The following is a 15,353-nucleotide window of genomic DNA, read 5'->3' on the forward strand; positions in this document are numbered from 1 at the left end:
AGTTTGCATTCTGTGCCCAAGGAGTGAAAAGCTCTGGACCACTTGGTGGCACTTTCATGCCTCTGCATTGCTTGAGTGGGTTGGTAAGCTAGAGGCCCAACTCCATGCATGTCAATTTGGCTGCATCTGAACTGTCTCAGCTGCAGAGGAATGGTCACTTTATACAAGATTTCCCTGGTGCATGACTGCTTCTCCCCCCCCCACCGCACATGCTTGTGCACTACCTTCAACCACTGGGCAACCCTTGCCCCCATCCCCAAATTGCCTCAACCATAGGGCAGCCCTTGTCCCCATGCCTCCAACAGGCCTCAACTTTGAAGTCCAGCATGCAACCCAGGCGAGCACTGCGCAACGTTACTGTGTACTCACCTGCAAGTTGCCCTCAAAGTGTAGCCCACCAAGTGCATGCCTTATATATGCTGTTGTGAAACACGCTGACATGGGCGGACGATCCAGCAAGGTTGGTTATTCCAGGGGGCTGGCCTTATAATGATATGCAGATGTACTACAATGCAGTTCTCAATGTCAGATGGCGGGAAATGCGGCCCACCATCAACAGGCTGAGCGGACGATTGCAAACTGGTTTCACAACGTTCTGAAACCAATTTCTGGCCTGTACCATGTTGTCCGCTCACGCTGCTGAACACGTCCAAAGCCAGCGGGCACGGACAACTCCGCATGGTCTGATCAGTGATGGAAGCCTATAATGTGGGAATGTGTTGCAAAGTGGTGAGGTAAAGGGAATAGATGTAAGTATAGGTAAGTGGCGATTACATGAGGAGATGATTCTCGAGAGATATGAGGGTAGGAAACATGCAGAAACAAGATGAAGGTTGAAATCACTGAGAATCAGGAGTCACTCACTGTAGAAGCTAAATGGGACAAGGTAGGAGATTTGAGCAAGCTGGAGGAATTGAGAGGGCAGTAGAAATGAGGATCTTGCAGAGAAGGTGGAAGGGCTGATTGGGAGTGGGATACTCAAAAGAAAAGATGTCTGAGGAGTAAAGGTCCCAACAAAGTGCTACATGATGACCACAAGGCAGATGAGACAGTCTTGGTTACTGGGGCAGGAGTCACTAGTGAGTGAACTTGGTCCCGGATGTCAAAAGATCAGGATGAGATCATGAATAAGATTATCGACGATGAAAACCATATTCACAAGGCAGTGGGGACTTTGAAAGGCAGTACTTAATTGATGGCTGCTAGAGACTCTGTACAGGTGATCACAGGCAGAGGGAGAGATAGAGAGCAGTTGACATTTATTTCCTTGGAGGAACTAACGGCGGTCTTTAAGTAAAGCAAAGGGAAGCTGGGAGCCTGCCTCAAAGTTGCTGAATATTGGGGCAACAGAATGAAAGTTATTTTTTTGTTTACTGAGAAGTCTGTGACTAAAAAAATCTTAATGAAAAGAATGTTTGAATTATGAGTGTTGATGGTGTATTCATTGTAATACGTCATAATGTAAGCTTACTGTCACAAATAGGCTGTTGTATCCTCCTCCTGCCCAGTGTCAATTCTTTTATATACCATTTAAGAATGCAACTTTTTATAAGTTCATTGTTGAAATAAATTGTAAAAAGAAAATTAGCACACCAGCTCTATCTAGTGGCCATAATGCAGTGGCTAGTTTCATTTAACTGTATGATGACATCGCATCTGAAGCTCTGTCATCTGATCTTTTGCTCCAATGAGCAATGCGGTTTGCTGAACTATGCTACAGATACAATTCTATTGCCATATCTATTGCAATCTACAATCTTGAAAAAATTTGTAAACGATTAAAGCTTGTTCCAATTTGCAGTTTATAGCGCTATAGGAAAAGGGTATATTTTTCTGTTTCATGCCAATATATAGTTACAGGGCTGTGTATTTTACTTAATTACAAGAGAAACTAGAAAAATTTTGTCTGATTGTGAAATCTGAAGCTACTTCTTTAAAGATCATTTTCCAACCTGTAATAAACAACTGAAGAAAGGGCGAAATAGTTATTTACCAGGTCAAGGATACATAATAAACTGGGGAGAGTAGCTTTCTCAACAAGACAGTGAAGTCAGCAATTTGAAGTCTATTTTATATTCAGTGGCTCCACACAAATTTAATGTTTTTTTAGAGACAACTACAACCGTAACTCCTCTCCCTGTCAACAACATGTAATTATATTGTGCCTTTCATGTAGGAAAAGGTCCCAAGGTACTTCACATGAGTGTTATTAAACAAGATTTAACACAGAGCTACATAAGGAGACGGTAGGACAGGTGATAAAAAGTTTGGTCAATGGGGCAGGTTTTAAGGAGCATTTTAAAGGAGGATAGAGAGGTTATGGGAGGGAATTACAGAACTTTGGGTCTAAACAGCTGAAAGTATGGCTATCAGTGGTAAAATGATTAAAATTGTGAATGTGCAAGAACTAGAATTGGAGGATCGGGTGGTGACATGGAGGTGGTGGTGGTGGGGTGGTGTGCTGTGGTGGGGGGTGGGTGGGCTGGTGATGTGGTGGGGGGCGGGGTGGGCTAGGCTGGTGTGGTGTGATGCGGGGTGTGCATGAAAGGGTTTGAGCTCTAGGAAGAGAGTTTTAAAATTGAGGTGCTTCAGGACAATGAGCCATTGTAGATCAATGATGCAAAAATGGAAATTGGTGAGAGTTAGGTTGCAGACTACAACGTTTTGGTTGATCTCAAGTTTATGGAAGCTACAATGTGTGAGGTTGGCCTAGAGCCAATTAGAATAGTCAAGTTTAGAGGTAACAAATGCATGAATGAGGACCACAGCAGCAGATGAGCTGAGGCAGGGTAGGGGCAGGTAATGTTAGAAGTGGTAGTCGACTGTCTTAGTAACGGAGAGGATATGGAATTTAAAGCTCGGCTCAGTGTCAAATTAGTCGCAGGGTTCAGCCCCAAACAGTGACTAAGGAGAGGGATAAAATCAGTGGCTAGGAAGTTATGTTTGTGGTAGGGAGTGAAGACAATGACTGTGGTCTTCCCAATATTTAATTGAAGTAAATTTCTGCCCATCCAATAATGGATGTCGGACAAGCTGCATGATAAGTCAGAGGCTATGATGGATGGATAAGAATAGAAGCAGCCCTATCCAGCTGGACATTGGAGGAGAATCCTTGGAGGAAGATGCCGTGGTCAACTTTGGCAAAAGCTGCAGACAAGTCGAGAGGATGAGGAGGGACTGTATACCTTTGTTACAGCCACATAGGATATCGTTTGATAAGGACCTTTTCAGTGCTGTGGACGAGTTGGAAACCTGAAGGAAGGGCAGGGAAGAAATTGCATTTCTGTCTCTAGTCTTCAATCCTGGCTTCAGAGGGAAAAACGAGTGTCCCCAATGCTGTCTCATCCCTGCCTCCTTTGGGCTCTGCCCATTTAGGTCGTGGCACGTTTGGTCTTATTCCTGTTCAGTGTCTCACCATGTCTATGTTGCCTCTTGCCACCTTATGCTCTACTCTCAAGCCTTTGCTACCCTACCCTGAGGACCTGTTCCTACTTACTCTGTCAGTGATTTGGAAGGTTAGTCTTTAACCTTTTCCAAGTCTTTCCTTTCCCAGCATCCTTGCTGTTTTTCCCCATTCCATTACTTTAAACCCCAGGATTCATACATTTCTTCTTTCCTTAGTAAACTGGAAGACTGCTTTCCTACTGCAGTATGCCACACTCTTGAATCACATTCTAGTTTTTTCCATTGGCCTTTGCAGACAGAGACTAAAGTTTGCTTGCAAACTGCAGCTCCATGGGTCCATATCCACCAGAGTGTTATTGATATCAATGAAGAACACTGCCTGGGCCATGCAGGGAGCAGCCCATGGGGCTGCCTGCCCCTGGGGAATCGAGGTAAGTTTGTGTAGAGCTATGCACACAAATTTCTCCCCCTCACTACCCATTAGCCAGATTTTGGTATGCTCTTTGGTATCAGTTGATTCAGCTGTGATTAGATTGTGGCTTTAAGAGCCTTATTTATCAGGAAGGAGGCACTTAGAAGGATGATGGGCAGTAGAAGATCAGTGTACGGGGCAAGGGCAAAGGGAAAATAAATGAAGAAGATTGGAAAAGTTTGTTCCTAGAGTGGGAGAATGATGGGTGTTGTGTAAGACTGGGTAATGAGGGAGTATGGATTACTGTTCCAGGAAATGTTAGAGCTGCAATTTGTGTGCTGGAAGATGCCAAGCGCAGAACAAAGGGAAAAGTTGGCATGTCCAAGATGATCTCTGAATTTGGGGCAGCAGCGGGAGAAAATGTCAGTGAAGACGTAGTGGCATGTGCGGCAGGGGTATAGGTCAAGAATGGGAAATCATTGATAAACAAGAAACATGATATGGGCACTGGGTTAACAGCAGGGGAGAGATAAGAGCAACATAGACGGCAGTAGACCGAAAAATGAGAGCAAACTTGATTCTGGGGTAACAGCCAAGAGGCAGTTGTCATGCAGAAATGGTTATGGGTTGCACAATCAAACTGGGTGATTTTATGCTTCCCTATACATGTCTATGATACAGCACATCGCACAAGGCCTGATTTGGAATTAGGAGTAGTTTTTAACACTTTGAGGAGTAGAGTGGGGAAAAACTAGTAGAGAAAGATGAGTATGAGGAAGGGAGGAATTTGGAAAGGAAATAATGAAATTGTTGAAATAAATAAAATGACAGAGTTGCTTGGTGACTGCTGATTTTGACGATTTTGATAGTAGGAATTGCAAAGCTTTTGCACAAGAAGGGAACAAGTATCAGAGATAGCATTTGCCTAAAATAAAATAAAAACAGAAAATGGTGGAAATACTCAGCAGGTCAGCCAACACCTGACCTGCTGAGTATTTCCAGCATTTTCTGTGTTTTTTCAGATCTCCAACATCTATAGTATTTTGCTTTAGTAATAGGCTTTGCCCATTGTGGCTGGCTGCAAACCAGCATTGCCATGAAGTATGGAAGCAGCTCACAAGCATACCCTCTCAGCTGTAGATGGGGTTGCGAGATACATGAATGTGATGAAATCTGAACATAAATGGCTATTGTTGCCTTGTGGTGCAATTACAGTTCCTCTATTGGCTGATTAAAAATATCTGCACAGGACTGTGATGCTAAATAACTCTTGTGAATAGGAATTAGGGATTATTGTTGTTTGATGCGGGATACATGAAAGAAACATCAACAAATTAAAATCCTTATTATTTAACAATGAGAGGAAGTTTTGTTTTTCATTGGGTTTTTAACTTTGTTTCCATTAAAGAATTTTGCTGTTAATTTGTGGAGAAGGTGAAGGATGTTGATGGGGTGCAAAATGCTAACCATTTATATTATCCTTGGTTCTTTAAAAGCTGTTGAATGGCCAAAACAGTTGTTTAGATTTGCAAACCCACAATTCCATTTATTCTAAATGCATCACTTTCAGAATAAAGTTAAATGAGCAAGTTGTCTTTTAAAGTGTTTTTTCGGAACACAAAAACAGTTAACAGATACTGGAGACTGAGCTGAAGTGACTTTGATATTGTTCTTTATTGAACTGAGTTCAGAGGCTAACTGGTTCCTGTATGATTCCCATTGTAGATAGTACACAGACTCAACTGTTTTCAGTATAGTTTTGCATTCTTATAAGATTTGCTTGTTCAGCTTCATTTGAGGCGAAAGTTTGGAGAGACAGGAGGGTTTACGAGCCCTGTTTTTAAAAAAAAATCTGCCATGCAGCTTGACAACTTAATACATATGACAGTTATAAAAACGCTTGGGTTAACTCTTAAAACTTTTGCCGCAAAAGTGCTTCTAATCTTTCGTGTGAAGTCTTGATGCATTCCAGAGCAGTTGCCAAGGTTCAAGACTGTGGGAGGGCTGGCTAAGTAATTGAGGAGTTCCTGTCACGCAAGTGTGTTGAAAAGTGAATGCTATGGTAATGATGTGGTGGATCTATGACGCTTGTTTGGGTAGCTTAGAAATTGCCAAAGTTCAAACACCACCAAAAAATGTGGATTTCCGCAATAAATGTCTTCTCATATATTCCATTGTGCTTTAAAGAAACCAAAAAAGAGAAAATCCTATGAGTTTCCCAATAATTACACAATAATTAAATAGCAAGTACATGAGCAACTAAAACCCTTTTCAGCACTGCACTTGTGAAAAAAGAATTTTTCTTTGAACATTTTGGAATTTATTTTGATTGTTACAATATTTATTGAACAAGTCAAACCTGTCTTGGTTTCAGCAGCATGTATTAAGGTAGACATCAAATTGGGGGAAATAATCAAGTTTTTAGTTTTCATGTTGTATTAGTTATTCTTGATCTAATTGCTCTGATAATGAATTAGTTAGACAAAATTAGAAGTCAACAGTCAAGCTTTGTTTGAGAACTTTGGCCTGGAAGCTTAACATATGTGGCACAGTATGAATAAAGTATGATAATTAGAGGTAGGCTTTTATGCTAAAAGAATTAGAATTAGCCAATAATATATCTTCACTGCTTCTTTTAACCCCCTTTCATTGCCTCTGTGTTATTGGACTGCAAATTAGATAGCTAAACAGGTGTAAATTGTGGCTCAGGTGTAATTGTCTCACCTTTGGATCACAAGGTTGTGGTTGTAAGTCCCACTTCAGTGACCTGAGCCCAAAATCTAGGCTGACAATCCTGTGTAATATTGAAGGAGAGCTGCGTTGTCAGAGGTGTCGCCTTTTGGATGACATATAAAACCAAGGGATCAGTCTTCCCACTTGGGTGGTCAAAAAATATTTCACAGCATAATTTCAAAGAGGAATAGGGGAGTTGTCCTCAGTGTCCTGGCTCATATTTATCCACCCAACCATCATCACTAAAGCAGATTATATGGTCATTATTTCATTGGTGTTTGTGAGAGCTTACTCTGCACACATTGGCTGCAGCACTTCTTAAGTTATAATAAAAATATTTCATTGCCTGTAAGGTGCTTTGGGACATCCTGAGGTTGCAAATGGAGCTATACAAATCTTGCTTTTGTTTGGCTGCCAGCTTTCATGAGAAGTAACTTTTCCCATTTAAACATTGGGAAGGATCATAGTCATAGTCATAAACTCCTGCCTCTATCTATTTCCCTCACAGCTGTTGTCTCAGGTTGAATGGGACCATTTGCAAACTTGGTGTCTATACTATTTGACTCTAAGCTGAGCTTCTGACCCCATATGCTCTCTATCACAAAGATCATTTATTTGCAGTTAAGTGACATTGTCCATCTGCCCTATCTCAGCCCATCTACTGCTGAAATCTCATACATACCTTTGTCACTTCCAGAATCAATGGCCAGAATTTTCCAATCCCTCACGCTGGCTGGATTTTCTGGTCCTGCCGATGTGAATGGAGATATCAATTGTTCGCCAGCCCGCACTGCAGGGGAACCCACCGTGGGTTGGGGCGGGGGGCGGGGGCGGGGAGCGCGGAGTGGTGCTGCAAAATTCCAGCCAACTATTCTGTGAAGCCCCACTGGGTGGGGGCAGTGAAAATCTTGATTCATTCAGAGTTTCAAAAATATTCTCTGCCTATGTCTGGAGGCTTAGCCAAAAAATACCACCTCTTTCCATTGGCTCAATTCCTTGACCTTGTTCTACTGACTTGCTTAATGTCTATCTCAAATGGACTCCAATATTTCTTTCATTTTTAAAACTCGCACAAAAAGCTTGGTTTGCTCTCCGGTCAACTACATTCCTCCTTCTCAACAACTCTGTTCCCATTCAATAGCTATACAATACTACAATGCCTTGGAGACTAATGTCACTTCTTCATTCCTAGCAACAAAAGAAAATAAGATGTGTCATTTGAAGTGTGATCCTCCTCCTCCTCAGCTCTAGCTTCCAACCTCTTCCACTACATCTTAACTCTATTTTACGTCACTTCCTATTGAACTTCGAGATCTAGTTTCTGCTAATCTGAAAATATGCCATTCTGTAAATTGGTTCTCATCCCTAAATGCTCACTGTGATTTATTACATCTAATTATATCCCATTTTATTCTTTTCCAGTGCCTTGAAAGTGAGGTACTGCTTTCCTCTCGCATTTTTCCATCTTTCTATAATTAACAGACATAAATTGACACCAAGCTTGGGTCTTTTCACTAATGAGTTGCTTAGCCTTTCCTGCTCTGTTGAATCCTGGTGCCTTGCACTATAGGCCTTAGCGCGCTTCACTTGTTTTTTTTTCACATGGGACAACAAAACTAGAGACCCCCCCTCCATCCACACACACACACATACACACCCACCCCCCCCCCCCCCCCACGGCCCCCGCACACTGTGTTGCAAGCAATAATAAAGGGCTAATGCTAATCACATTAATTTTTCCTTAATAGTTTTCTTACACATACATAAGCCCAGAAAGTTCTCAATACAGTTAAGTTTGAATTTGAAGGCCTTAATTGCAAAATGCATCTTATTTGTAACCCAATACATTTCATTACTATTTGACTGACATGTTCTTTACCCAGGCAGGAATCTTACCACGAACTGATGGAAGTACGACTTGCACAGAGAACTGGCTGCCGAATGGCTCAATGCTGACCTCTCAGGTTCATGCTGCTGCAGTCAATGGAGACAAGTGTGCATTGCATAAACTCATAGCGGGTGAGCAACCTTGTATTTATAGTTCAATACTAAAAGATTGCCAAATATCTAAGGGTTATACTGCCTTTCTCCATAGATAAAAGAAAATAAAAGGTTTGTTTCAGCAAAGTTGAAGAAGAAATTAAAACACATTTTGGTACACTTAAAGTAACAGAAATTTAAATGTTTTGTTTCTTCTGTCCAAAAACTTGCTTTAAAAATGGGGAAAAAAATGAAATCTGGGTAAAGGAAGTTTTTAAGTAACACAAAATCAGTCATAGAACCTTCATTTTTATTTATACATCTAAATCGTATTTTAAAAACGTGTAGCTGAAAACACTTCCTATCTATAGAATTTAACTTCCTGTTGTCATGATTTTGTCACAATTTTGAGTCAAAAATTCCTAGACATGATTCCATTCCCATTAAGCTGCTGACCTCACAATTTCCCTTCCTGGCTGCCACGCTAGTTGACATTGTCAATGGTTTTCTCTCCTCAGGTACTATCCATTTCCTTTCAAAATCGCTATCATCACCACCCTGTCCCCACCCTCGAACCCTTTCCTTAGAAACATCCCCAACCCCTCTTGTCATTGCAATCTGCTGTGCCGCCTCCAAACTCCTTTTCTACTCCAAATCTTCCAAATTAAAAAAACTGAAGCATAATCTCCTCACTTTTGTACTCCAGTACCCCTGACATAAAGGTCAACATCCCATTATATTTTTATATTTCTTTTTGTTGTGCACTAGATTTTAGTTCATAGCCTCTCACCATTAACAAAATATTCCAATATGTCCTTCCCATACCCCAAGTACATGAACTTGCACTACCCCACTCTCCATTTGCCATGGTTTTGTTGACTCATTTAAACTGATTATCTCTCTTTCTAATTTCTGCTTCCAGCTACACAACTTAAAATTCCCCCTAACTTAGTGCTATCTGCAAACATGGATATAAAATTCTTTATTCCTTCATTTAAGCCATTGATATTTACGGTGAAAAGTTGTTGACCCCAGTCTTTATCCCTGAGGGAGAACCATTTGTCACATCCTGCCAATCTTTATATACTCCTGAAATTCATACTCTTTGTCTCATATTCCCAAACTAACTGTCAGCCCAGATTACAAGGTTACCTTCAATTCCATGATACACTTATTTTTTGCTCATAATCTCTTGTGCAGAATCTTATCAAATGCATTCTGAAAGTCCATATCGACAACATCCAGAGGTACTCAGTTGTATGTCATGCCAGTAAACTCCTCAAAATTAAGCTAGATTGTTCTGACACGACCTACCCTTCAAAAATCCATGTTGAGCCTCTGAGCAGCCCATATTTGTCCAAGGGTTCAACTACTCTGTTCCTGATGACAGACTCCAGTAACTTACCACCAGTGATGTTAAGCTGACAAATCTGCAATTAGGAATCAATTATTCAGCTGGGGCAAGCTAACCCATGGCACAAATGAAGGCATAAGTTTTTCGTCAAAGGAAACTCAAGTCTGTTTATGTTTGAACTGGAAAAGGAAACAGGTGAGCTTGAGGTGCAATATTGAATGTTTTTGTTCTGTAAAGTATGGCATTCCATTCCATCTCCTGTTACACGAAATTTAGAGCCTGGGTAAAAATATAGCCAAAGGTGAAACATAGGCTACCAAAATATGTTTTCTAGGAATGGTAACCCTACACAAACTTCAACTTTAATTTCATCATCTGCATCTGAATCCCTAAATTATTTTGCCAACACCCACCCAAATGTGTGTATTGAATCTTCAGGCCATTGCTTTCGAACTAGGATCTTTGTAGTTCAAGTTAATCTCACTTAGGGGATAAGAATGTGTGATTAAACAATTCGACAATGCCTTGTGTCATTTCTCCTGGCATGCTGTCAGCCATTGGGGTGGTTCCTTTTCTGATAAATAAGGGATTTAGGAAGTTATCCAGTGTCACACTTCCTTACCCTGCTATGCAGACATCTAATTAAGCCATTCACTTGGACACTGGTCCATCATGTTAAAACATTGTGGGTTTTAGATATAACATAACATTGATTAGAGCCATGGCAGTTATTTCAAATGATTGGTCTCTGTCAGAGATTGATACCACCTAGTGTGTTTGGTGTCCTGTCTCAAATTGGACTTGTTTACCAGCAGGACTATGTTCCAAATCTCATTTCAACTACTTTTGATTTAATTATCTCATTTACCCACCTTTTCAAACACTAGATCCACACAATAGAAAGAAAGTTTTGAAAAATTGGGGCTGTTTTCATTCAAATAGAGGAGATTTCAGGCTCATTTGATAGAAGTATTTAAAATTATGAAGGGATAGGACAGAGTAGAAAGAAACGAAGTTTCTAGTGTTTTAGGGATGCTGAGCAACAAGCACCCACATAACATTAAATGCCAAGTATTTAGGGCAGAGAGCAGAGAAACCTCTTTATATAAAGTGCAATTATAGCAGAACAAGTTTGCAGAGGCAATTTCCATTAAAAACATAGACAATGAAATTTAAAATGGAGAAGTTGCTGTGAAGTGGGTGAAGATGTAAGATTTTTAATATATGGAAGATTATTTTCTATTTAGACTTTAAATATAAATTTTAAAATGTTATTTGTCCTTTCAGGTCACCCATTCCCTTGCTGCCAGCTTTATTCTTCCTGCCTTTTTTTTATTCTCCTGGCCTCCCTTTCAATCTGCAGCTTCCCTATCCTGACCCTCTCCTCCTAAGTCGTCTTACACATGCTTAGTCCCCATACTCAGCATTTTTTGATTTTTCCTTGCCCTTGCTCTTGTCACTCATTGATTGGGACCCACTTACCATTTCAACCTTTCTTCACTCGGGCCTAGACCCTAAAGTCTCTGGCTATATGCTGGCTCTTTCCACAGCTTAGTCTTTATCCGATGGCCTCCAAACACCTGCCTACCTTCTCTCTCGAATCATGCGGCAACTTGAGCCTTCTGTTTGCATTCCTTCTGTAATTTGTTTATTTGGTGGCATTTCCCTTGATTCTGTAATGTTGCTTTGAATTAATTAATCCTGCATCATTATTTAGTTAATTTTGGTCAATTCCATTCTTGCTTGTTGAATTTATCAATTTTCTAATTTCGTGTCCAGCTTTATTTCTTGATTTCTCCTGATCCTGATTTTTTTTGTAAGGCTGTTAATTGTATATCAATTGGGTGTTTAACTTTATAAAAATGATGGGCATTAATTAGGGACTCTCTTGTGTTCATATATATAGGAACAGGTTGAAACTGTGGTTGGATTTGAGATGATACGTAATGTGTGCCCTGTAAATTAATGCTTATAAGTGCATAAAAGTTAAACTCTAGTTCCATTCTTCACTGCCTGGCTCTCTGAGTTCTAACAACTCACACAGAGTTATGGAAAGGGTCCAGTAAACTCTCCTCTTGTTCTGACTCGGTCAGATAGCATTTAAAATCTGCTTCGACAACCATGCAAAACCCCAAATTGTTTGTGGATTTTGGCATTAAGTGATCTCTCAGTCACTTCTGTAAATGGGCCTCGAATCCAAAATGCACATGTTTTCTATGCTAATTAAATGATAGCGTAGTCCAATAATTAATTATTAGCTTAATTAAATTGACTAGAATTTCACAGTTTTAAGTGATTTAAGGAATATACATGATTTCTTTCATGGTAATATTCTACAGAGCGCTTGTGTTTTCTTCAAGGGACATTCATATTTTAAAAGATTTCTGAAAATTGATATTTCTTTGGAGAAGATTTTCAAACCTCATCCTCAAGTGATTCAAAAATCCACATTAAAAGCAGTAAAGGAATCATGCAGCATTATTTCTACCGTAATACTGTACTAAGTTTTAGCAAATTTGTCCATGTTTTGAAAAAAATCTCTTTGCTTGTGAATGGTGTCAAGAAGAGGCAGCTTCAAGGTATTGTTTTGTTTTGTGAACAGCAGTAAAATGTTGATTTTATTTGTTTAAAAGCTGTCATAAAGAAATTGGCCTGAAGCATTCCAATTCTGTTATCCATGACGTAGATTAAATTCTGACTCATTTCTATTGAGAATTTCAGTGTGACAGTGTATTACATTTCATTACCCATTTGCTGCCACCTCTGGTTTTAGGTTTTACACAAGTTCTCTGTAGAATATTACCATGAAAGAAATCATGTATATTCCTTAAATCACTTAAAACTGTGAAATTCTTTTAACCATTCTCTATTTTCTGAGACCATGATGGAATGTTATGGGTTGTTGGACACAATGGAGCTTTTATTTTACTCTTGTTATGACCGGGATGGGAGGAGTGCACAGATTATCTAGCCCCACTACTCCACAGGTTGCACTGTTAGTTGAAAAGTTTAACTCATTCACCAAAATGGCCAATTATTTACCTTTGCTACTGTTAGACCCAGGATAAAAGAGACTTTAACCAGGCCTCTTTCAATAAACTCAGAATGATTGATTTATTATAAAAAAAAACTTCCTTTTTTAAAACAAGTTGCAAGAACTGTTAACACACAATTGTAATCTGGAAGTGTAACTATCACTTCTAAAATTTGCGCGCACATGCACGCACATGCACACACCAGGACAAACAGATAGGGTCTCTGCAGAGATGGTTTTTGGAGGACAGGCTTTATAAAATAAAGGATAAAGTTCGCAGGGTTTTGACACTATTGATCTGGAGCCCCTTCATGTGAAGACCCAGTAGGTGTCTGGAGGTTCTCACCAGCGGATCTTCGGCTGGAGGAAAATATAGCCAGATCAATCCTTCTTGTCTCAGCCTATCCGTTTTCCAAAGACATGAAAGTCCCACTGAGCTGAGGATTCTTAGTTAGATAGTGACAACCACTTTATTTCAGGCAAGGCAAGGCGAAGGCAAGCCAGGTAGCTTTTTGCTTTCACAGTTGAGTCCCAACTGAATTCAAAATACCAAGTCCAAAACTTAAAACTCATCCCTGTGATGTCCAGTAGCCTTTGCCTTTAAACCAGTTTTTTTTCCATCCATTAAAATAATTGCAGAGCAAACAAGCAAACAGCTCTTCCCGCTCAGGTACCATGCTGGTCAAGTGATTTCTTGGAAAAGGTGTGCTTGCTCCCAGTCCAAAGGTGAACTTATGACCTTTTTTAAAAAAAATCCAGGTCAGCTTCCAAGTGACCAGATAATGCAGTGTCCTTCCATATTTTAAAAGAAAATATGGTTTTAATATTACTTTAATATATTTTTCCTTATCTCCCTTTCTACTCTATCAGATACAAGGGTGGCACCTAATCTCTAAACAATGTCAGTATCATTCTTAAACTGAACAGCAATTTAAGGGAAAATTACTTTTGCCCTCACTTTCCTGTGGAAGTGCCTGTCCTGCACTAAAATTAATCAAACCATTCTGTTGTTGCTTTTAATGGGCTTAACCAGAGTTGACCCAGAAAACAAATTAAAAGTCGCATCAAATAGAAGCATATTGACCACAGGGCAAAATTATTCTCCCTAACTTTGTGTCCTGCATGTACACTGTGGGTGCAAATGAGCTGCAAAGAATGCTTACTGGGAAATTAAAAATTAAAATGTATGCACTAATGCATTATGGAACAGATTGTCATGATCCTGGTAGGGACAGTTAATGTTCAAAGAAGAAATCCGAACACCTGACAATTAACCAACAGAACTGTGCCACAAGATTTCATGTTTTTAAACAAATACAAACTTTATTGTATCTTAAAAAGAATTAAACAAAGTAAGCACTATTAACTTAACTCTAGCTTATAAAGACTGCTACTATAAGCAGCTGTAAATTTTGCTCTTCGCCCCTCCCACCATCCCAAGAGTTCCCTTATCTTATGAAACCTTAAACATCCGTTCAGTTTTCCTGGGACCAATCGAAAAGGTATGCCATGGCCCTCTGGAATTTACTTCTCAGTATTTCAGCAATTCCTTCGAGGTAAGATTCTGTGGAGGTCCTTCTATTAGCTTAGTGGTAATGTGATCCTCCACCTTTTCCTTCACTGATCTCACAACTCTGGATGTCTAGACTCTTTGTTCAGGTTGCCAGTAGTTCCAATTGCCATCCCATAGCTTCCCAAGCTAACTCTACAGACTGCTTTCTGCCACAAGCCTCTGTGAGGACCACAGTAGAATTTTTCCACTAGCTGCAAGCTAGAGCCAATCTTCCAGCAGTTTTTCCCTCAAAATCCAAACTGAGATAGAGTCCCACCCACATGTCATGTGGTGAATGATGAAGTTAGTATTTTCTTTGCTTGAAATGCAGGCCTAACTGACCATCACCTACTGTTGGCTATCTCGATCCGGTAAAATGCAGTCTTCACCAAAACAAAACTATAACTGCCTATGCCTATTCCCAAACTGAACTGTCTGTTTCTGTCAGCAAATGGACACAGATAAACAAAAGAACTCTCTAACCAAGCTCCACCCTGAATTACTACCTTAATGGCAAAATGACACACAAGGCCTCCTCCTAGGTAGAAATGCAAATTAACTACCTTGAATTCTAAAATCTTCCTTGATTCTGGGAAACCATATGAATAATTTCTATCTGTAATGAAGCTTTCTGACCCTCTTTCCCAGAATTGCTAACTTTTAGCTTTTTTAATGTAAAATGATGGAAGGGGTCATCAACAGTGCTATCATGTGGCACATTTTAAAAATTCATTCACGGGATGTGGGCTTCGCTGGCTGGGCCAGCATTTGCTACCCATCGCTAGTTACCCTTGAGAAAGCGGTAGTGAGCTGCCTTCTTGAACCGCTGTAGTCCATGTGTGTAGGTACACCCACAGTGCTGTTAGGAAGGGAGTTCCAGGAT

The 15,353-nt window shown here is 40.1% G+C and overlaps 1 protein-coding gene across 16 annotated transcripts in view; it reads left to right on the plus strand.

The window, feature by feature from the left end:
* The window catches only part of invs (inversin), a 400,143-nt gene that overhangs the window by 68,122 nt on the left and 316,668 nt on the right, over nucleotides 1-15,353 (plus strand). For 14 of the 16 annotated variants that reach the window (XM_078538692.1, XM_078538689.1, XM_078538701.1 and 11 more), the window contains one exon: nucleotides 8,434-8,569. In XM_078538692.1, the coding sequence (XP_078394818.1) occupies nucleotides 8,434-8,569 (136 nt within the window). Of the gene's footprint in view, nucleotides 1-8,433; nucleotides 8,570-15,353 lie in introns of those variants that run through there. The other 2 variants (XM_078538702.1, XM_078538703.1) reach the window with 1 other exon arrangement.

Source organism: Cetorhinus maximus, chromosome 3, assembly GCF_964194155.1.
Source record: "Cetorhinus maximus chromosome 3, sCetMax3.hap1.1, whole genome shotgun sequence".
NCBI lineage: Eukaryota > Metazoa > Chordata > Chondrichthyes > Lamniformes > Cetorhinidae > Cetorhinus > Cetorhinus maximus.